The sequence below is a fragment of the Scyliorhinus canicula genome, chromosome 9 (assembly GCF_902713615.1).
Source record: "Scyliorhinus canicula chromosome 9, sScyCan1.1, whole genome shotgun sequence".
NCBI classification, from domain to species: Eukaryota; Metazoa; Chordata; class Chondrichthyes; order Carcharhiniformes; family Scyliorhinidae; genus Scyliorhinus; species Scyliorhinus canicula.
In genome coordinates, this window is record NC_052154.1 from 62,409,497 (window position 1) to 62,432,551 (window position 23,055).

The window sequence follows — 23,055 nt, forward strand, 5'->3', positions numbered from 1 at the left end:
AGGCGGCCGAGGCCAATCAACATGGCGGCCGCACAGGGGGCGGGGCCAGGGCTGAAGGAGCACCCCACGTGACTCCGGGCTGCGCGTGGGCAGCTACTGAGCATGCGTAGCTGCCATCAAGCGGAGGCAACATGTTGCAAATGTGCAGATTGTCCTTAGAATCTTACAACCTCAGTACTGATGGCGCCCCCTAGCACATGGCGCCCCGGGCGACTGCCCGAGTTGCCGGTACCTTGAGCCGGCCCCAAGTGGGGTGTGGGGAACTGCAAGTTACCTGGTGTTCAAGGGAACAATCTAAAATATGTGGGAGGAGCTAGGACCACTAGTTTGTCAAAAAAAAAAGAGACCAGAACAAGGACTTGTCATATGAGGTGTGGTTGAGGACTCTGGGTCTGCTCTCAATGGAATTTAGAAGGAAAAGGGGGGATCTTATTGAAACTTACAGGATACTGAGAGGCCTGGGTAGAGTGGACGTGGAGAGGATGTCTCCACCAGTAGGAAAAACTAGAACCCAAGGGCCCAGCCTCAGACTGAAGGGACGATCCATTAAAAGTGAGATGAGGAGGAATGTTTTCAGCCAGAGGGTGGTGAATCTGTGGGACTCTTTGCCGCAGAAGGCTGTGGAGGCCAAACCACTGAGTGTCTTTAAGACAGAGATAGATAGGTTCTTGATTAATAAGGGGATCAGGGGTTATGGGGAGAAGGCAGGAGAATGGGGATGAGAAACTTATCAGCCATGATTGAATGGCGGAGCAGACTCGATGGGCCAAGTGGCCTAATTTTGCTCCTATACCATATGGGTCTTATCTAAATCACAATAAAGTGATTAGGCATTTGAGGTGAGCAGAGCAGTGCATTCAGCCAATAATCCTTTCCATGTACCCTATTTAGTAGGACCATTCAATAATCCCCAGTCTAGTACCGGTTACTAAATTAATTGTGGAGTTGAAACCTATAGGCTCTTGGGTTCTTAGATAGATGGTCCGTTCATTACCGAAGAGAACCTCGTCTAACAAAAGGGCCCCTGTGACCCTGAAAGCTTGTGAGTTAGAGATCGTATTAGTCCAATAAAAAAATACCGCACTGACTTATCCTGTCCTGATTCAGGAGGGCCAATGCCACTGTGCTGAACTATTTAGACTGCATTATTTAAATTGAGTAAAACGAAGAACCCAAAATGACCTTCAAACACACTACAGGAGCCAGATCGCTGACAACTTGTAAACCCAGCTTTCTTTCTGAAGTGTACTGTGAGCAACCGTGAGCCATATGTACTAACTCTCACACCCCTGCTGCTATATACATAGCTATTCAGCCAAATTCAGTTCATAAGATCACAAAAGCAACTCTCTGCCCCTTCAGGATCTGAGAGCAGTTTAAGTGCTTTCGGAGGGGGGGGGGGGGGGGGGGGGGGGGGGGGGAAACAGTACCAAAGCTACTAATATCTCAGAGAACAATCAAAAGAAGATCTCAGAGGGACCTCGCTCTTTTCTGATCTTTGTTCTCAGATTTATTTCTGCATTGGATGTTTCCTTTCTACTAGCAATATCTTTTTATTTCTCCTGCCTCTGGAGGGCACTAGCTCTCTGTTAATAATAATAATAATAATCCTATTTAGTGTCACAAGTAGGCTTACATTAACATTGTAAAGAGGTTACTATGAAAAGCCCCTCGTTGCCACACTCCAGCTCCTGTTCGGGTACACTGAGGGAGAATTCAGAATGTCCAATTCATCTAACAAGCACGTTTTCAGGACTTGTGGGAGGAAACTGGAGCATAGAACATACAGTGCAGGAGGCCATTTGGCCCATCAAGTCTGCATCGACCCACTTAAGCCCTCATTTCCACCCTATCCCCATAACCCAATAACCCCTCTTAACTTATTTTTGGTCACGAAGGGCAATTTTTCATGGCCAATCCAACCAATCTGCACGTCTTTGGATTGTGGGAGGAAACTCCGGAGCACCCGGAGGAAACCCAGGCAGACACGGGGACAACGTGCAGGCTCAACGTGCAGACCCAAGCTGGGAATCAAACCTAGGTCCCTGGCGCTGTGAAGCAACATGGGGTACAGTACCACAGATAACGGTCACTCTGGCCAATCTGAGGCACCATTTCTGTGAGAGTTTGGTAGTGACTACTACGGCGGCATGTGGCACAGTTGTTAGCACTGCTGTCTCACAGTGCCAGGGACTCGGGTTCGATTCTGGCCTTGGGTGACCGTGGGGAGTCTGCATGTTCTCCCAGTGTCTGCATGGGTTTTCTCTGGGTGCTCCGGTTTCCTCCCACAGTCCAAAGATATGCAGGTTAGGTGGATTGGCTATGCTAAATTGCCCCTTTGTGTCCCGGGATGTGCAGGTTGGGTGGGGTTATGTTGTTATGGGGATAGGGCTGGGGAGTGAGGTAGGATGCTCTTTGGTCTCCTTCTGCACGGTAGGGATTCTATGACTATGAGCAGTCTGTCCCACCACTGCAGCATCAAGCTCTTGAATACATTTTCAGCAACTGAAAAGTTTTAGTTTTAAAAAGATTTTACCCTATCAGCCTCTGCAGTAACTAACTTAATAGAATGCACGGCTGACTTCCAGTGGCAGCGATGTCCAAGTGAGCTGCACATTCGGCGGGCACTCACTCCGCGTTTAGGGGCTGATTCCCCGCAATAGCGGGACCACGGAGCTGAAGGAAGGCAGCGGTGAAAGTGCTGAGGAGCAGGCTGCGGCACATGGAACAGCGGGAGTCCAGGAGGCAGAAGAAAAGAGAGAAAAAGGGACAGAGTCAAGGACCTGAAGAAACTTACCTGGAACCTAAGATGGCGGACACACAGACCCCGGACTTAGCAATCCAGCAGGCGCTGGATAACATGCCCCAGGTAATGAAATCCAGATTTGAAGCGCTGAAGCGGGACAGCTTGGACCCAATCCAGAAAGCGGTGGATCAGCTGAACCAGAGGCTGGATGCGCAAGATGTTAAACTTAAGGAGCTGGGAGAGGCGGTGGAGGAGCAGGCGGATGCGCAGACGGTTGCGGCGCTAGAAGTTGACGGGCTGAAGGAACGGCAGAGAAGACTGCTAGACAGAGTGGAGGAGCTGGAGAATAGAGCCCGCAGGAACAACCTGAGGATGGTCGGCCTCCCGGAGGGGGCTGATGCTGCAGCGTTTGTAGCAGACCTATTGATGCAGCTGATGGGGACCGAAGCCTTTCTGCGACCGCCGGAGCTGGAGGGGGCATACAGAGTGCAGGCGAGTCAGGGGCGGCCAGGCAGACCCCCCCCCCCCCCATGGTGATTAGGTTCCACAGGTTCGTGGACAAGGAGCGGGTGCTGCGGTGGGCAAACAGCGCCAGGAGCAGCGCGTGGAACAACAGTGTCCTCCGCGTTTACCAGGACCTAAGCCAGGAGGTGGCTCGGCGACGAGCAGCCTTTAAGAATGTCAAGGAGGTGCTATTCAAGAAGCACGTGAAGTTTGGTCTGCTGTTCCCGCCTCGTTTATGGGTCACGCACCAGGGTCAACACCACTACTTCTCCGAGCCTGAAGAAGCGATGGACTTTGCGAGGGATCAAGGCTGGTCCCAAAAAGAGGCCCCACGGACGCGAATTAGGGCCAGAGGACTACCGTAGGAAGGTACGTCGAATGGGTCTGGACTGCTGTTCAACGGTTTGCTGGGTCAAAGGTGCCAAGCGGAACATTTGGGACTCTTTCCTTTGTTCATGGATATTGGTTTGGGTGTTTTTTTGTTTGTTTTTTCTCTTATGTTTTTGTTTTCTCCTCGTTTTTCTGTTTTTTCCTATTTGGGCGGATTTGTACTTTTTGTGCGGCTCGCGGAGGACACTGGAACCGGCACGGTAACAAAGGGGGGCCGGTCAGCAAAGGGGGCCAAGGATGTGGGTTGGGGTTTTTTTTTGTTTTTGTTTTGGTTTTGTTGATGTCCGTGCCTTCCTGTGCCAGTGAGTTTGCTCCAGTGAGTTGGAGAGGGGGATGGGGCGCCGGGGAGTGGGGAGGAGGACGGGGAAACAATGGGAATGAGACAGGAAGGCGCCGGAGTGTTGAGTCACCGGGCTAGCAGATTGGCTAGTCAAGGGAGTCAGGTGGGGGGGGGGGGGGGGGGGGGGGGGGGGGAAGGAGGGGAGGAGGAGATCACAGCCGGTGGATGGCAGGGGTGGGGGTATCGGGGGATGTTCTGCTGACATGGGAGGGACTTGAAATAGGCACTGGAAAGGAGGTCGAGGGTGGAGGCAGCCAACGGGCGGGCCAGGAATGGCGAGACGCACGGGCCGGGGGCCGACCCGAGAAAGGCTATGGCTGACCAGCGTGGTGGTGGTGGTGGTGGTGGTGGGGGGGGGGGGTTGTGCCCCCCGACCAGGCTCATCACCTGGAACGTCAAGGGACTGAATGGGACGGTTAAGAGGGCGAGGGTGTTCGCGCACTTGCAGGCTCTGAGGGCGGACGTAATTATGTTGCAGGAGACACATCTGAAAGTGTCTGACCAGACCAGGCTAAGGAAGGGCTGGATTAGCCAGGTCTTCCACTCGGACTTGGACTCGAAGTCCAGAGGGGTGGCAATCATGATCAACAAGCGGGTGCAATTTGAGGCTGAGGGCATAGCCGCAGACAGGGGGAGCAGATACCTGATGGTACGGGGCAGACTGGAGGGGAGAAGAGTGGTGCTGGTGAATATATATGCCCCGAACTGGGATGACGTGGACTTCATTAAAAGAGTGCTGGGGAAGATCCCGGACCTGGACTCTCGCAGGCTAATAATGGGGGGGGACTTTAACATGGTCCTTGACCCGGCTTTAGATCGGTCGTGTCCCAGAACGGGTAGACTCTCAGCAATGGCAAGGGAGCTGAAAGGGTTTATGGAGCAAATGGGGGCAGTGGACCCCTGGAGAGCCAGACAACCGACAGGAAGGGGCTACTCGTTTTACTCGCACGCCCATAAAGTATATTCTAGGATAGATTTCTTCGTACTAAGCAGGGATTGTATAGGGGAGGTAAAGAACACGGAATATTCGGCAAATACTATCTCAGACCATGCCCCGCACTGGGTAGACCTGCAGATCGGGGGGGGGGGCAAGCTACCAACGCCCGCAATGGAGTCTAGACGTGGGACTGCTGTCGGAGGAGGGGATCTGTGAGAGGCTTCGGAGATGTATGCGAAATTACCTGCAGGTGAATGACACGGGGGAGGTCTCAGCGGCGACCCTGTGGGAGGCGCTAAAGGCAGTAGTGCAGGGGGAGCTGATTTCAATTGGGGCCCACAGAGCCAAGGCAGACAGGGCAGAGATGGATAGATTGGTCAGGGAAATGGGTCCGATAGATGAAGAGCACGCGGAGTCCCCGGGGGAGGTTTTACTCAGGGAGAGGCAGAGACTACAGGGGGAACTGGGGGCACTATCCACGAGTAGGGCCATGGAACAGCTTAGGAAGGCGCGGGGCGTGGTGTACGAGCATGGGGAAAAGGCTAGCAGACTGTTAGCGCAGCAACTCAGGAAGAGGGAGGCGGCCAGGGAAATAAGTAGAGTGATGGATGGGGAGGGGCGCAAAGTGGAGGACCCGGCAGGATTGAATAAGGTATTCCGGGACTTCTATCGCAAGCTGTATACTTCAGAGCCGCCGGAAGAACCGGAGGAGATGAAAAGGTTTCTGGACGGGTTAACATTCCCAACAGTAGGTGGGGGGGCGAGTGGATGAGCTGGGGGCTCTGATTAGAGTGGAGGAGGTATTGGGGGGCCTAAAGGCCATGCAGTCGGGGAAAGCCCTGGGGCCGGATGGATACCCAGTAGAGTTCTATAGGAAGTTTTCTGAGCTGGTGGGCATGGTCTTGGCGAGGGTTTTCAATGAGGCAAGGGACAGAGGGACCCTGCCACCGACAATGTCGCAAGCCACTATTTCACTGATATTGAAGCAGGGTAAAGACCCAAAGGCGTGCGGGTCCTACAGGCCAATCCCCCTGATTAATGTTGATGCCAAGGTCCTGGCAAAGGTACTGGCGGTTAAAATGGAGGACTGCGTACCGGAGGTGATTGGGGAGGACCAAACTGGGTTTGTGAAAGGTAGACATCTGGCGGCCAACCTGAGAAGATTACTTAATGTGATAATGATGCCCCCGGCGGGCAGGGAGGTGGAGGCAGTGGTGGCGACGGACACCGAGAAGGCCTTTGACTGGGTGGAGTGAGACTATCTTTGGGAGGTGCTCGGACGGTTTGGGTTCGGGGAGGGACTGGATCAAATTATTATACCAGGCCCCGAAGGCCAGCGTCGGGACTGACAGAGAAGTGTCGGAGTACTTTAGGCTGTACCGAGGGACCAGACAGGGCTGCCCGCTCTCCCCGCTGCTGTTTGCACTGGCCATAGATTGCGCTGAGAGCCGCAGAGGGATGGAAGGGGATGGTGAGGGGCAGGGTAGAACATAGGGTCTCTCTTTACGCAGACGACCTGCTCCTGTACGTGTCGGACCCAGTGGCCGGGATGGGAAGTATACTGGGAATGTTGAGGAAGTTCGGACAATTTTCAGGATACAAATTAAATACGGCCAAGAGTGAAATGTTTGTGGTACAGGCAAGGGGCCAGGAGAACAGATTGAGAGGGCTACCGTTTAGGCTGGTTGAGGAAAATTTCCGGTATTTGGGAATCCAGGTGGCACGAGACTGGGGCAGGCTGCACAAGTTAAATTTGGCCAGGGTGGTGGAGCAAATGAAGGGAGAGTTTCGGAGATGGGATGCACTCCCGCTGTCGCTGGCAGGGAGGGTGCAGACTGTAAAGATGACAATCCTCCCTAGATTTCTGTTTGTTTTTCAGTGCCTCCCGATCTTTATCCCACAGTCCTTCTTCAAAAGAGTTAACAGGATGATCATGAGCTTTGTCTGGGCGGGAAAATCCCCGCGGGTGAAGAAGGCGATGCTAGAGAGGAACCGCAGCGAGGGAGGGCTGGCTTTGCCGAGTCTGATTAATTATTACTGGGCGGCCAACATCGCTATGATAAGGAAGTGGATGGTGAGTACGGGGTCTATCTGGGAGCGGGTGGAGGCGGCTTCGTGCAGGGGCTCCAGCTTGGAAGCCCTGGTCACGGCTCCTCTACCGCTGCCGCCGGCCAAGTACACCACCAGCCCGGTAGTGGTGGCGACCCTGCGGATATGGGGCCAGTGGAGGAGGCATGTGGGGGAGATGGGGGCGTCTGTCTGGGCGCCAATCTGCGACAACCATCGGTTTGCCCCCGGGAGTATGGATGGGGGGTTTCGAGCATGGCGGTGGGCGGGGGTAGGAAGGGTGGGCGATAGGTTCCTGGAAGGGAGCATTGCGAGTTTGAGGAGCTTGGAGGAGAAATTTGGGCTGGTAAGGGGAAATGATTTTAGGTACCTACAGTTGTAGGACTTTGTTCGTAGACAGGTCCCATCTTTCCCACGCCTCCCGCCAATGGGGATCCAAGACAGAATAGTCTCTAGGGGGGAAGAAGGTGAGGGTAGAGTCTCTGGTATTTATAAGGTGCTCATGAAAGAGGAAGGGTCCCGGACGAAGGAACTGAAACTTAAATGGGAGGAGGAAATGGAGGACGGGCTGTGGGCAGAGGCCCTGAGTAGGGTAAATTCGACCGCAACATGTGCCAGGCTCGGGCTGATTCAATTTAAGGTTGTTCACCGGGCCCACATGACGGTGGCTCGGATGAGCAAATTCTTTGGGATAGAGGACAAATGCGCTAGGTGCACGGGAGGACCAGCGAACCACGTTCACATGTTTTGGGCATGCCCTAAGCTTAGGGGGTACTGGGAGGGATTTGCGGGCGTCATGTCCTGGGTGCTAAAAACAAGGGTGGCGATGGGTCCAGGGGTGGCAATTTTTGGGGTTTCGGAAGACCCGGGAGTCCAGGGGGAGAGAGAGGCCGATGTTTTGGCCTTTGCCTCCCTGATAGCCCGGCGACGAATACTATTGCCGTGGATGGACTCAAAGCCCCTGAAGACTGAGTTGTGGCTTGCGGACATGTCAAGTTTCCTGGGTATGGAAAAAATTAAGTTCGCCTTGAGGGGATCTGTACAGGGGTTTGCCCGGAGGTGGCAACCATTTATTGACTTCTTTGCGGGAGAGTGAGCGTCGGCAGGGGGAGGGGGGTAGAGTAGAGTAGAGTAGGAGGGATAAAATGGCGGGTAGTACCGGTGGGAGAGGAGCGGGCTTGTGCAGTATGTTACGATTGAAGTATTGAATGTACATGGATGTTTGCACATTTTTGCCTTGTTTGCTTTGTTGATGTTGATGTCTGTAACTGTTTACAAAGCCAAAAACTACCTCAATAAAATTGTTTATTAAAAAGAAAATAGAATGCACGGCTGAACCAATGCAAAATGATCTAATTGGAACTTTGGATCAACACCAACCTGCAAGTGAACGTAGTCGTAGTCCTCCATCCACCCACTGCCGTTGTTTTCATACTGAGTGTCTGGTGACTCTTCAGCTGTATATCTTGGCGGAGATGGTAGCGGCCTTGCCTGAATATTGGCCTTGTCTGAGAGTCCAGTCTGACAGTTTGATATGTTATTGTTGTTTGTCGAGTGGCTGCTGCTCTCGAGGCCAGAAGGGGGCACGGCAGGCTTGTTATCTCCTTGCTGCGACTTTGTCCGTTTGAAGAGCAACGAGGCATTGCCGTGGAGGAAAGAGGCAAGCTGTTTGGTGTCATCGGGGATACCTCGCGAGTACATCACAAATCGGTCCAGATCATCGGCAGAGTTTTGCTTGCTCATAATTAAAACATTTAGCGCCCAGTTACAGTTGTCCAGAGCCTGACTGTGTTTGAGGAGAAGCTGGTAGACCTCGTCCATTTTGTGCACCTGCTTGCTCAGCTTCGTGTGCAAAGTGCGGTCGGTCGCTTGTGTGGAATTTGCAACCGCTCCACGGGCAAACTCCAATAGCTCTTTCACAGAATTCTTCACTCTCTCCACCGCTGTCTTGATGTCCTGGGCGTTGGCCTCCATGAGCTCACGATTCCTCCAGCTGGTGACAACGAAGGACATGAGACTGGCGATGGAGGTCTCCACATTCTGCTGGTGCTTCGCCAGCATCTCCATTGCTGTTTCCAGATCCAGGTTGAGCTCCTTACTGCTTGGCTTGGGCGAGACAGAAGACTCTTTAACAGGAATGACATCGAGTGAAGAGGTCGAAATGTTGCTCCTGGTGCTGCCCGTGCTGGAAGCTGAAAGTCTCTTGAAGTTGTTGGTGACCTCTTCTGTTGTGGCATCCCTGCACACCTGAGGAGGCACATCATAAATATAATCTCCCTCGGATACCTCATTCAAGATGACCTTCCCTCCAGAGGTTGGAACCCCCAGATCCCGTGGGAAATCATACACATCCTGGAGAGATGTCTGATATCCCAAAGGTATTTTGTGGCTAGGAGGAACATCATAGATTTCCTGACCATTGGATGTGTCTGATAGTTGCCCTGTCAGTGGAGGCACGTCATACACATCATCAATTGGAAAGTTGTCATGTGCTGTGGGGGTCGGAGGTGGCATATATCTCATGGAATCTGTACCCTTTGTTGTCCTGTGAGAGAATGATGGTGGAATGTCGTATGTATCTTCAGAGAAGGGTCCATCTGGAACATCTTTGCTTACAGATGGGGGAATATCATAAACCTGCATTTAAGAAAAAATACAATTTTTAATGGAAGTGTATTCTCCAAAGTTTATAACTGGTTTCAACAAACTCACTAACAACATAAGTACTCTGGGCCCAAGATTCTGAGGACCCTCCTCCCACACAGGGAGTCCAGTAGGTTTGAGCTTCTGCCCACATCTCTGTCCTTGGGTTATTCAGATAATGAGGGCAGGTGGCCCGTTCCTTTGGAGGCGAGGAGGTGGCAGCCCGGCAGTGCAGTGGGAATTCAGAGCCTTGCCCAGCCTCATTTAGGAGGCAAAGGCATGTCCATGCCCACAGTGGCACCTCCTCAATGCCAACAATGCTTCAGGGCTTGGTACTGCTCTATGGCAAGGAAATGACTATTTCAATGGCTATTAGCTGTTAAAACCACGGCCTTGGTCGCAGGCTTCAAACTCCTCGCTCCACCTGGAAGGTGGAACATGGCCCACAGAGACCAAAAAGGGAGGAAACATTTTCCTCCTTCCCATTAATTTCACCAAAATTGGCACCTAACCAAAACTAAATACCAGTACAAAATGACATGTCAGGCATTGGAATTTTTGATCATTTGATATTTTGCTGCAATTTATATTAAAACAATCTATGTTACATTAAGCTTACAGATACAGCAAATCCACTTCACAGCTTCTGGAACACATGGATTAGATCTAAAGACAGGCCAGCTAGTGAAGTTGGTTGATCCATATATCAACTTCAGACTATGGATGTTCATGTAGACATTCCACTGAACATGCATACCTATTCAATTGAGGACAGCAAGGGGGAGTTGCAAGGATTCTCACTGAGACTGGCAACCTGTTCATTGGTAACTTGGTGGCACGGTGGTTAGCACTGCTGCCTCACAGCGCCAGGGACCCAGGTTCAAATCCGACCTTGGGTGACTGTGTGGAGTTTACACGTTCTCCCCGTGTCTGCGTGGGTTTCCTCCGGATGCTCCGGCTTCCTCCCACAGCCCAAAGATGTGCAGGTTAGGTGGGGTTTCAGGGATGAAGCAGGGGAGTGGGCCTAGGTGGGGTGCTCTTTCAGAGGGTCAGTCCAGACTCGAGAGGCCGAACGGCCCCCTTCTGCACTATCGAGATTCTATCCTATGAACCTCAGACACAAGAATCCAGGGCAGGGTCAGAGGCCAATCCCTTGGTTACCTGCCAAACCAGGAAACAAAAAGGATAAAAGAAGCACATAGTCTGGGAAAACTAGTAACCCTGACTTAGAGGGAGAATGTGCTCCGATTTAATTTCAGAACTAGCCAATTTCAGAGAATTCTCTCAGACCAGAGAGCATTTATCCTGCTAACCGGGACTGTGTTATTCTCTATGATACAAAAAAAAGCACTTTTCAAAGCACTTTTCAAGGCTGGGACACTGGCTAAAGTTAGGAGAAGTTCACTGTAAATTTGCATTCTCCAATTGTAAATTAAAGCAACTTTATCACTTTGCTCTTGTCGTCTCACCAAAATGTTGATTGATCCACCGGTTGAAAAGTGGTGAAGGGCACATGGAGCCAAATGTGAGGTGAGAATATTCTGCTCCCATAGCGAGAGGCTCACAGTCATACCTTCCTGGGTCACATCATCATAGTTATACCTTCCTGGGTCACATCATCATAGTTATACCTTCCTGGGTCACATCATCATAGTTATACCTTACTGGGTCACATCATCATAGTTATACCTTCCTGGGTCACATCATCATAGTTATACCTTCCTGGGTCACATCATCATAGTTATACCTTACTGGGTCACATCATCATAGTTATACCTTCCTGGGTCACATCATCATAGTTATACCTCCCTGGGTCACATCATCATAGTTATACCTCCCTGGGTCACATCGTCGTGTAATTAGACACTGAACAGCAAGGGTAAACTGATCTTAAAAGACTGGGGGAAACTTACGATGTTGAAACCACGGGAACATCTTGTTCAGACTCAAAATTTGTAACAGTCGTCATGCAACAACAAAAATAAAGCATATAACTGGAGTCTGGAGAATTCTGGGGACAGTAAATTGTTTGGATAAATGAGAGTTCATTTAATTGGAATGAATTGGATTAAGGAAGTGTCAGTTGTATAGAAAAGATAGTTGCTCCAAATACCAGAAGTGATGTTAGTGGAAGCATGCCAACTCATTTGAGTGAAAATAAGTGTAAAACACTCTCTAGCCTCATCCCTTCCCAATTTCTTTCTTAGGAGGTGTATCACCTTCTCTTCCCCCATCCCCCACTTCCCCCCAGAACTGGTAACTAGGTGTGTGTTGTGATGTTTCCCTGTCCTCCTTCTTCCGCGACTGTGGGAACTGTCAGATTGTGAAGTTCACAGATGTCTTCATTGATGTCAACAAAAAACTTCCCCCTGAACCGACTGCCGAAAGGTACCTGCAAGGAAACCCCACACTTTCCCTGGATTTCTCTTCCTCCACCCCCATCCCCGGACCACTCAAACCCACAGTCACACAACGCCTCACCACACCAGCTATCCTGAACAGATGTCTCTGCAAAGAACATAAGAACATAAGAGCTAGGAGCAGGAGTAGGCCATCTGGCCCCTCGTGCCTGCTCCGCCATTCAATGAAATCATGGCTGATCTTTTGTGGACTCAGCTCCACCTTCCGGCCCAAACACCATAACCCTTAATCCCTTTATTCTTCAAAAAACGATCTATCTTTACCTTAAAAACATTTAATGAAGGAGCCTCAACTGCTTCACTGGGCAAGGAATTCCATAGATTCACAACCCTTTGGGTGAAGAAGTTCCTCCTAAACTCAGTCCTAAATCTACTTCCCCTTATTTTGAGGCTGTGTCCCCTAGTTCTGCTTTCACCCTCCAGTGGAAACAACCTGCCCGCATCTATCCTATCTATTCCCTTCATAATTTTATATGTTTCTAAAAGATCCCCCCCCTCATCCTTCTAAATTCCAACGAGTACAGTCCCAGTCTACTCAACCTCTCCTCGTAATCCAACCCCTTCAGCTCTGGGATTAACCTAGTGAATCTCCTCTGCACACCCTCCAGCTCCAGTACGTCCTTTCTCAAGTAAGGAGACCAAAACTGAACACAATACTCCAGGTGTGGCCTCACTAGCCCCTTATACAATTGCAACATAACCTCCCTAGTCTTAAACTCCATCCCTCTAGCAATGAAGGACAAATTCCATTTGCCTTCTTAATCACCTGTTGCACCTGTAAACCAACTTTCTGTGACTCAGCACTAGCATACCCAGGTCTCTCTGCACAGCAGCATGTTTTAATATTTTATCATTTAAATAATAATCCCGTTTGCTGTTATTCCTACCAAAATGGATAACCTCACATTTGTCAAGTGGATACTCACTATTTGTTGAGCGTGGACCTTGTGCTGCAGATTCATTTCTACACTGGGGGGTACATCATAAATTTCCTGGGACTTATCTCTGTTGTTTGGACCCTTCATTGCCATGGGTGGAGTATCATATACCTGATAGAAAGGAGCCGAGATGAGAATGTTGATTTCCTGCCTGTTAACAACTATCAATCCTGCACGACTGATGTTTGTGTTTCACAAACAAAAATGTTCCTCCGTGATTTCTATCCAGAAAGAACCAACGATCACTTCCTTTTACTTATCACAGTGGAACCAAAAATTATGTCCATTCTGACATTCCCCAGACACACAGCTATGGCTGCATGTCCAATCACCCATTGAAGAATTGCACTTATTCATTACCCCTTCGTAATACCAAAATTCCACTGAACTCTACTGTGCCAAAACATTTTCCTCTTCCCTCCCTGTACATGCCTGTGTTTTGTGCCGCACTTCAGGGCAGATTGTAAATTATTGCTATCATGAGAAAACACTTCTCTATTAAAAGGGGGCGCCGTCATCATAAAAATAAATGCTTCGCTTGCATTTTTTGTCCCTTTGGGGGAAAGAAAAACAGCAATCCATCTTTGTTCGCTCGCTGACACAATATTCCAACGTGACTTATGTTGGAGCTGATCGGAGGGGCCCAAAGTTCCAATCCTATTCCCCCTTCCTTGTCAGCGTAACGGCAAACAGAAGGTTTGGCTATTTATTTATGAAGTCAATGCTCCTTTAATAGTCAGCAAATTAAGGGTAATCTTTTCATTTATCTCTTTGCTGTGAAAGGTGCCATATAAATGCAAGCCTTTCTTTCTTTCAAATGAAGCATTGATATCTGATATGTATTTGGGATAAGATACACTTAAGCCTTCAAAGCATTATTTAAAATGCACAAGAACAGTTTTCATCTAAAATGCTTTTTCTGTTGTTCAAATACACTAGCAATAAACCTTTGTGCTTATTATTAAATGCCAAACTGTAACCCACCTCCTGTCCATACGGATTGCTAGAAGATTCCATTCCGCCTCTGGTTGGAGGCACATCGTAAATCTCCTGCAAAGTGGAAGGGGGAGGATTTCTCGATGGTAGGATGTCGTATTCATCTTGTTCCATCTGCGGAGGCGTGTCATAAACATAGACAGGCCCAACTCGAATTGGAAGGACAACCTGAAAGAGAGAAGAATGCGGTTATAAATCAGTTTGCAGATTCACTATGATTCAATCTCACTGGTGTGTTAGTGGAGCTAACTTTGGTTAATTAAAAGACAAATTGGAGTTCAAATTCTCTGACGTACTCTAGTATGGGCTGCTAGCCACCTGATCTCTATCAACATACATTTTTCAATGAAAGGTTTCACTTGAATGGTTATTGGGAATGGTCGGAGCATTGACTGAGGATACATGCCAGCGGCCATCAAATCAGGGCATCAAATTGCACTGCTATGTAAATCAGCGGTGCCACAAGAGTAAACTGTGACGATTGTGACAGAGGTGCTTAGTTTCCTAAACCACCACCTCTGAATGTATGCTCCAATTCCAGATTAGATTGCATACTGTAATCAACAGATCATAGTCAAAAAAATCTTTGGATGGGGAAGTGTTACAAATCTAATGTGTTAATTAAGCACATTTTTCAAAGCTGTAGTAGATGTGAACTAAACCACTTCTGCCATACGCATCACAACAAAACATAACGATTTTACCAAGCAACACCATCACACATATGTGATTGTTTTGGAACAGAGTTACAGCAGGCTCTGTGCATGCAGAATTGCCAAGTGCAAACTAGTGGCACACAGCAGACATTGTATAAACACATGGCTGATAAGGCTACTGAGCACAAAGAGCAATGACGAGAAAACCACTTCCCTCTTCCTTGCAGTTTTAATCATTATTTCTCGGTACCTTGCCCCAGAGTCTGTAACCATCATTTAGAGACTTGAGCACACAATCATGGCTGTAATCCAGTGCAGTAATGAGGGAGTACTGTAGAGCTCGGGAGACGCAGTCTTTTGTACGAGACACTAATCTGAGGTCCTGACTGCCCTCTCGGGTGGATATAAAAGATCCCACGACACTATTTCAAAGAGAAGCATCAGAATTCTCCCCAATGCCCTGGCCAATATGAATCCCTCAATCAACATCATAAAAACAGATCCATTGGTCATTATCACATTGCTGCTTATGGAGTGCGCCTTGTTCAAAGTGACTGCTGTGTTTCCATCATTGCAACAATGACTACACTGAAAAATGCACTCGTTGGCTGTCAACGCATTTCAGGACATCCTGAAGGCTGCTAAATAAATGAAAGTCACGTTCTTTCTGAACTGGACCTGTGGACCACCTCTGAACACTTTGCAACAAATCACCAAAACAAATTCTGAATGGAAATGTGGGCATTTGCTCATCAGCGTTCTTTAAACTCCTTTGCTACGGTTCTTCAGAATTTCACTCAAGGGCTCTAACTTTATCATGCATGTTATGCAGCTACAGGTGGACGTGTGCAGTTTAAGATATACTGTCCAACATTTCTAGTTTGGTGGGGAGAGTGAAAGCTGATCTGGCAAGGTGGGATGGTCTCCCTCTGTCACTGGCGGGTCGGGTACAGGCGGTTAAAATGAACGCGTTGCCCCGATTTCTGTTTATTTTTCAATGCCTGCCAATTTTCCTGCCAAAGGCTTTTTTCAGGGAGATTGAGGGAAGGATTATCTCGTTCATATGGGGAGGGAAGGTGGCCAGAGTTAGAAAGGTGCTGCTACAGAGGGGAAGGCAGGCAGGGGGTTTGGGTCTTCCGAACCTGATGTATTACTACTGGGCGGCGAATGTGGTGAAGGTGCAGAGCTGGGTAAGAGGGGTTGATTCCCAGTGGGTCAGAATGAAGGAGAGTTTGTGCAGGGGGTCGGGGTTGAAAGCACTAGCAACAGCGCCGCTCCCGATAGTCCTGGTGAAGTACTCAGGGAGTCCAGTAATAATATATTCATTGAGAATTTGGAGGCAGTTTCGCCAACACTTTGGGTTGGGGTCAGGGTCAAGGGAAATGCCGGGGGACCCACAGATTTGAGCTAGGGAAGTGGGATGGACATTTTCGGAAATGGGAGGAGAAGGGGATTAAGACACAAAGATTTGTTTCTTAGGAGTCGGTTTGCAGGATTGAAGGAGCTGGAAGCGAAGTATGGGCTGGAGCAGGGGAAATGTTTAGCTACATGCAGGTTCGAGATTTTGCCAGAAAGGAGACACACAGCTTCCCGGAGGAGCCGGCCTCCACATTGTTGGGAGGAGGTGCTGACGACAGGGGGACTGGAGAAGGGGGTAGTGTCAGTGGTCTACAGAGCTATTTTGGAGGAGGAGAAGGCACCACTGGAATGGATCAACACAAAGTGGGAGGAAGAGTTGGGAGAGGATATGGAGGAGGGGTTCTGGTGTGAGGTGCCCAGGAGAGTGAACACCTCCACCTCGTGCGCGAGGTTGGGGCTGATACAGCTGAAGGTGGTATACAGAACACACCTCACGAGGGCGAGGATGAGCCGATTCTTTGAAGGAGTAGAAGATGTGTGTGAACGTTGCAAGGGGGGCCCTCTAATCACGTTCATATGTTTTGGTCCTGTCCAAAGCTAGAGGATTACTGGAAGGAGGTTTTTAGGGTAATTTCTAAAGTGGTGCACGTGAAACTGGACCCGGGTCCCCGGGAGGCCATATTCGGGGTGACGGACCAGCCAGGGTTGGAAAGGGGAGCGGAGGCAGATGTTGTAGCCTTCGCCTCGTTGATCGCCCGAAGGCGGATTCTGATGGGTTGGAGAGCAGCCTCTCCATCCTGTGCCCTGGCATGGTGGGGGGACCTGTTGGAATTCTTGACTCTTAAGAACTGAGGGGAAGGACGGAGGGGTTCTAAAATTCATGGGAATTATTCATTATGCACTTTCAAGAACTGGATAACATTGAACATTAGTTGGGGGGGGGGGGGGGGCAATGGGTGTTAATGGTGGCCACGGGTGAGTCCTGATTCCATTTTGTCAGTTGTTTATGTGAACATGTGGCCGAATGTTTTGGGTTTGGTGGGAGGATGAGATCGTTGTTATCGATATGGGGGTTGACATATTTGTTACTGATTATGGTTTATTACTGATTACTGTTTATTGTTGGTGGGTGTAAATTTGGGAGAAAATGCAAAAAAGGAGAATAAAAAAATATTTAAAATATACTGTCAAACAAGTAAAAAGTTTCTTTGTGCTATTTTTACTTGAGTTATCAGACTGACCTTGAACAGTAACCTTGGGTTTGATTTGAGCCGTGCAAAAATACCACTCTCTGAAACAAATCAAGAACTGAAAAGAAGGCAAGCTCACGTGTGCTACTCAATACAGTGCCGTCATATTAAATCGACATTTCCTCTCTCTTTCCCATCATTCTTTTTTCATATTCTTTTCTCTCTGAAAGACTGCAGGTTTTACTGGAGTCCGGTTTAACAAGAGCGAGCAGCTCTCCGCTCCTCACGAGATACAGTAAATGTAGTGGTCAAGTTACTAGGCCAGTAATCCAAAACTATTAATCCAGAGGCGAATTCAAATGGCCATTTAAAAATTTTAATTCAGGGTACAAAAATATTGGGGAAAAACAAAAAAAAAGTGATCAGAAAAGGAGAGGGTTGTTGTTAAAACGCAATGGGGCGGCATGGAGGCACAGTGATTAGCATGGCTGCCTCACAGCGCCAGGGACCCAGATTGAATTCCGGCCTCGGGTGGCTGTGGGGAGTGTGTGGAGTTTGTACGTTCATCCGCTGCCTGTGTGGGTTTCCTCCAAGTGCTCCAGTTTCCTCCCACAGTCCAAAGATGTGCAGGTTAGGTGGATTGGACATGCTAAATTGCCCTTTAAGTGTGCAAAGATGTCCAGGATAGGTGAGGTTACGGGCATCGGGCAGGGCCGGTGCCAACCCGATGGGCTGAATGGCCTCCTTCTACACTGTAGGAATTCTATGGTTCTATGTTCTTTAGGAAACCTACCATCCGAACTAAGTCTGGCCTAGATGTGACTCGGGTTCCAACACCAATGTATCTGCCACTTAAGGGCCCTGTGAATTGGCCTAGCAATCCACTCAGTTTTATCAGACCCAGGACAACTATGGATGGACAATAAATACTGGCCCTGCATCAGGAGAATGAATTTAAATCAACTCAAATGAGCCCAAACACTGAAGTCCATTTAGAAGTGGGGCAACTGCTCACAGGATTGGGGTGAGTTTAATTTTGTGCTCACCCAATGCCCCTAAATACACAGAGTTAAAGATGGGCCTTCCTAGGGGCGGCACAGTGGCGCAGTGGTTAGCACTGCTGCCTCATGGCGCCGAGGGTCCAGATTCGATCCTGGCCCCAGGTCACTGTCTGTGAGGAGTTTGCACATTCTCCCTGTGTCTGCGTGGGTCTCACGACCGCAACCCAAAAAGGTGGTGTGCAGAGTAGGTAAACTGGCCTCGCTACATTGCCCCTTAATTGAAAAAAAAAGATGGGGCCTTCCAGAGCAATATGATTCTGGACTGTCCCATAGGGCCATTCGGCCCATCGAGTCTGCTCTGTCATTCAATCATGGTTGATATGTTTCTCATCCCCATTCTCCTGCCTTCTCCCCTTAACCCATGATCCCCTTATTAATCAACAATGTGTCTGTCTTAAAGACACTCAGTGACTTGGCCAACCCCGCCTTCTGTGGAAATGAGTTCCACAGATTCACCACCCACTGGCTGAAGAAATTTCTCCTCATCTCAGTTTTAAAGGATCGCCCCTTCAGTGCTGTGCCCTTGGTTCTCGTCTCTCCTGCCAGTGGAAAGATCCTCTCCATGCCCACTGTATCTCAGCCTCTCAGTATTCTGTAAGCTTTAATTATTTCCCCCATCATCCTTCTAAACTCCATTGAGTACAGACCCAGAATCCTCAATCGCTCCTCATATAACAAGTCTTTAATTCCAGGGATCTTTCTTGTGAACCTCCTCTGGACCCTTTCCAAGGCCAGCACATCCTTCCTTAGATATGAGGCCCAACATTGCTCACAATATTCCAAATGGGGTCTAACCAGAACCTTATATAGCCTGAGCAGTACATTCCTGCTCTTGTATTCTAGCCCTCTTGACATGAATATTAACATTGCATTTGCCTTCCTAACTGCCAACTGCACCTGCATGTTAAACTTGAGAATCCTTGGCACAGTGGTTAACATTGCTGCCTATGGCACTGAGGACCCGGGTTCGAATCCCGGCCCTGGGTCACTGTCCGTGTGGAGTTTGCACATTCTCCCCGTGTTTGCGTGGGTTTCACCCCCACAACCCAAAGATGTGCAGGATAGGTAGATTGGCCACTCTAAATTGCCCCTTAATTGGAAAAGAATAATTGGGTACTCTAAATTTTTTTTTTTTAACTTGAGAATCCTGAACTAGAACTCCTAAGTTCCTTTATGCTTCGAATTTCCAAAGCTTTTTCCAATTTAGAAAATAGTCTATGCCTCCATTCTTCCTACCAACGTGCATAACCTCACACTTTTCCACATTGTATTACATCTGCCACTTCTTTGCCCACTCTCCTAGCCTGTCCAAGTTCCGGGCAATGCTTTTACCCTTTGAGCTGCTGATTCGTAGAATTTACAACACTGGGGAAGGCCCATCAAGCCTGCATTAATGCAAACTCTTTCCCACCTTATTCCCATAACCCTTGATTTCCTCACTGATTAAAAGTCTGTCTATTTCAGCCTTGGAACCACCTCTCAGCATCGACCCTGCCAAGCTCCCCAAGAATCCTATATGTCTTAATAAGGTTGTCTCTCATTCTTCTAAACTCCAATGAGTAGAGACCCAGACTACTCAACCTCTCTTCATAAGAAAATCCCTCCGTAACCAGGATCAATCTAGTGAACCTTCTCTGGACTGCCTCCAATGCCTGTATATCTTTCTTTAGATGGGACCAAAACTGTTCACAATATTCCAGGTGGTCTAACTAGTGCCGTGTATAGTTTTAGCAACACACAGATTAAAACAAACATAGAAAACCATTTGACAATTAGGGCTGTAGCAATGATGCCCTGGAAATACAACTTGCTTTAAAAGATCAGGGGCGGGATTCTCCCGAGTACCCTGATGGCCCGACGCCAGCGTAAAAAAATGCCACGAACCACTCCGGCATCGACCCAACCGGAAGTTGCTGAATCCTCCGCACGTCCGGGGGCTAGGCCGGTGCCGGAGGGGTTGGCGCCACGCCAACCGGCCCGGCGTGAGTTAGCGCATGCGCAGAACCGCCGGCGTGGTTCCGCGCATGCGCAGACCGGCCGGCATATTCTTGCGCATGTGCAGGGGGACGTCTTCCCCCAGCGCCAGCCATGGCGGAGCCCTACAGAGGCCGACGCAGAAGGAAAGAGTGCCCCCCACGGCACAGGCAAGCCCGCAGATCGGTGGGCCCCGATCGCGAGTCAGACCACCGTGCCCCCCCCCCCCCCCCCCGGAGGACCGCACCAGCCGGCCTACCAGGCAGGTCCCGCCTTGTGGGACCATGTCCATTTCATGCCGACGGGACTGGCCAGAAACTGATGGCTGCTCGGCCCATCGGGGCCCGGAGAAGTGCCGGGGGGGCAAAACCGGCAGGGGGTCGGAGAATCCCGCTTCAGAATGACTTTAAATGAATCACCGTTAAGAGTTTAGAAGAGAATGTAAATGTTGCATAAACAAAAAATGAGAACTTATTCTGGGAGGTAACTTCACCAGCCAGGGCAACACGAGGGTTACACAGCAGAAGCACACAGATTTAAGTTCCGTGACCTGGTCTCAATCATTGGGGCACTCCATTTGACCTCCATGGTATGAATATTGAGGTGCAACTAGACTGGGCTCAAGTTCCCATAGTACAAAAGCCTGCTGGCAATCATGGGTTAACACAGAGTACATCAAACATGTGGAGTAACGTAGCCAAACAGGAGTTATATGCCTTTCGCAGAAGGAGATCTGTGAAAAGAAATATTCAAGGCTGTTTCACTTCCAAAAGGGACCACCTGCAGATTTACAGAGTCAAATCGAGCACAAAGGAAGATGGTTGTGGTTGTTGGAGGTCAATCATCACAGTCCCAGGGCATCATTGCAGGAGTTCCTCAGGGTAGTGTCCTAGGCTCAATTGTCTTTAGCTGCTTCATCAATTATCTTCCTCCATTGTTAAGGTCAAAGTGGAAATATTCACCGATGATTACACAATGTTCAGCAACATTCGTGACTCCTCAGATACTGAAGTCCATGTCCATGTGCAGCAAGACCTGGACAACATTCAGCCTTGAGTTGATGAATGCAAGTCGCACCCGTGCCACATAAGTGACCATTTCCAAGAAGAGAGAAGCTAACCATCTCTCCTTGACATTAAATGGCATTACCATCGCTGAATTCTTAGTGGTTACTATTGATCAGAAACTGAACTAAACCACCCATGTAAACAGTGCCTACGACAGAACAGGCCAGAGCCTAGGAATCTTGCAGAGTAACTCATCTCCTGACTCCACAAAGCCTGTCCACCATAAAACAAGGCACAAGTCAGTTGTGTGATGGAATACACTCCACTTGTCTGGATGAGTGCAGCTCCACAAGACTCAAGAAGCTCAACACCATCCTGGACAAGGCAGCCTGCTTGACTGGCACCCCATCCCCCACCTTAAACATTCACTCCCGTCCACCACCGATGCACAGTGGCAGCAGGGTGTACCAACTAAAAGATGCACTTCACCAACTCCTTCGACAGCACCTCCAAACCTGCAACCGCTACTATCTCAAAGTACTAGGGTAGCAGATACATGGGGACACCACCACCTGCAAAATCTCCCCTTCCAGCCCCACACTATCCTGACTTGCTAGTAAATCACGGTTCCTTCACTGTCATTGGGTCAAAATCCTGGAATTCCCTCCCTGACAGCACTGTGGGTGTACCTACACCACATGGACTGCAGTGGTTCATGAAGGCGGCTCACCACCACCTTCTCAAGGGGAATTAGGGATGGGCAATGGATACTGGCCTCGCCAGTGACGTTAACATCCCTTGAATTAACAGTAAAAAATGTAGTCAGGGAACATCGCTCTCACAACTTAATGATTTGCTAAGATGAGGTTCAGTTGGTAACATTCTCTCCTTTAAATCATCAATTTGAGACTCACTCTAGAGCTTCAAATCTCGGTCGACATTCCATAGCTGTACTGAAGAAGTTGCTGTCCAAATGAGACACTGAACCCAAGCGGGCTGGCCTTTCTGGGAGGGCAGAAACTACCCACAGCACTATTCAGTCGGTGATCTTTTCTTCAATGTTCTGGCCAATGTTCATCCTTCAACTCACCTCACCAAAGCAGATTGTCTCGTCCTTTTCACATAGCCGTTTGTGGCAATTTACAATGCGGAAAGTGGTTGCAAGTCACTCCATTTCAAAAAGTGCTTCATCGGCTAAAAAGTGCGTTTGTGAAAGGTGCTAGATAAATGCACATCTTTTACAGTAAATACGAGCTGCCATTAAACTTGTGCATCACACAATCCTGAGCATTTGTCAAGGTGATGATGCCTCTAGGACATTGCAATCTAAATAGAGGCAATGTTCAAGAACGGCATAAAATACACACACACACAGACAGACTCTCGGCGGTTGTGGCAAGGACTAAACAACATAACGGGCTACAAAGCGAAGCCGAGCAGTATCTCTGGCAGCAGCACACCCCTCCCCGATGAACTTAATGCATTCTATGCTCGGTTTGAGCAGGTAACCAACAATCCGCTGTCGAGTGCCCCAGCAGCCCATAATTCACCCATACCCACCATCACAGTTTCCGAAGTCAGATCGGCCTTCCTGAAAGTAAACCCACGGAAGGCGATGGGCCCGGACGGGATCCCTGGTCGTGCACTCAGAGCCTGCGCATACCAGCTGGCAGAGGTATTCACAGACATCTTTAACCTATCCCTACTCCACTCCGAGGTCCCCACCTGCTTCAAGAAGACCACCATCATACCGGTACCAAAGAAGGACCAGGCAACGTGCCTCAATGACTACCGCCCGGTGGCCCTGATGTCAGTTGTAATGAAGTG

At 49.2% G+C, this 23,055-nt stretch overlaps 1 protein-coding gene across 5 annotated transcripts in view; it reads right to left on the reverse strand.

The window, feature by feature from the left end:
* The window catches only part of bcar1 (BCAR1 scaffold protein, Cas family member), a 323,652-nt gene that overhangs the window by 12,260 nt on the left and 288,337 nt on the right, over window positions 1-23,055 (reverse strand). For 4 of the 5 annotated variants that reach the window (XM_038806766.1, XM_038806767.1, XM_038806765.1 and 1 more), the window contains 3 exons: window positions 13,970-14,149; window positions 12,974-13,096; window positions 8,365-9,621 (listed from right to left, as the gene is read on the reverse strand). In XM_038806766.1, the coding sequence (XP_038662694.1) occupies window positions 8,365-9,621; window positions 12,974-13,096; window positions 13,970-14,149 (1,560 nt within the window). The remainder of the gene's footprint in view (window positions 1-8,364; window positions 9,622-12,973; window positions 13,097-13,969; window positions 14,150-23,055) is intronic. The other variant, XM_038806768.1, reaches the window with a different exon arrangement.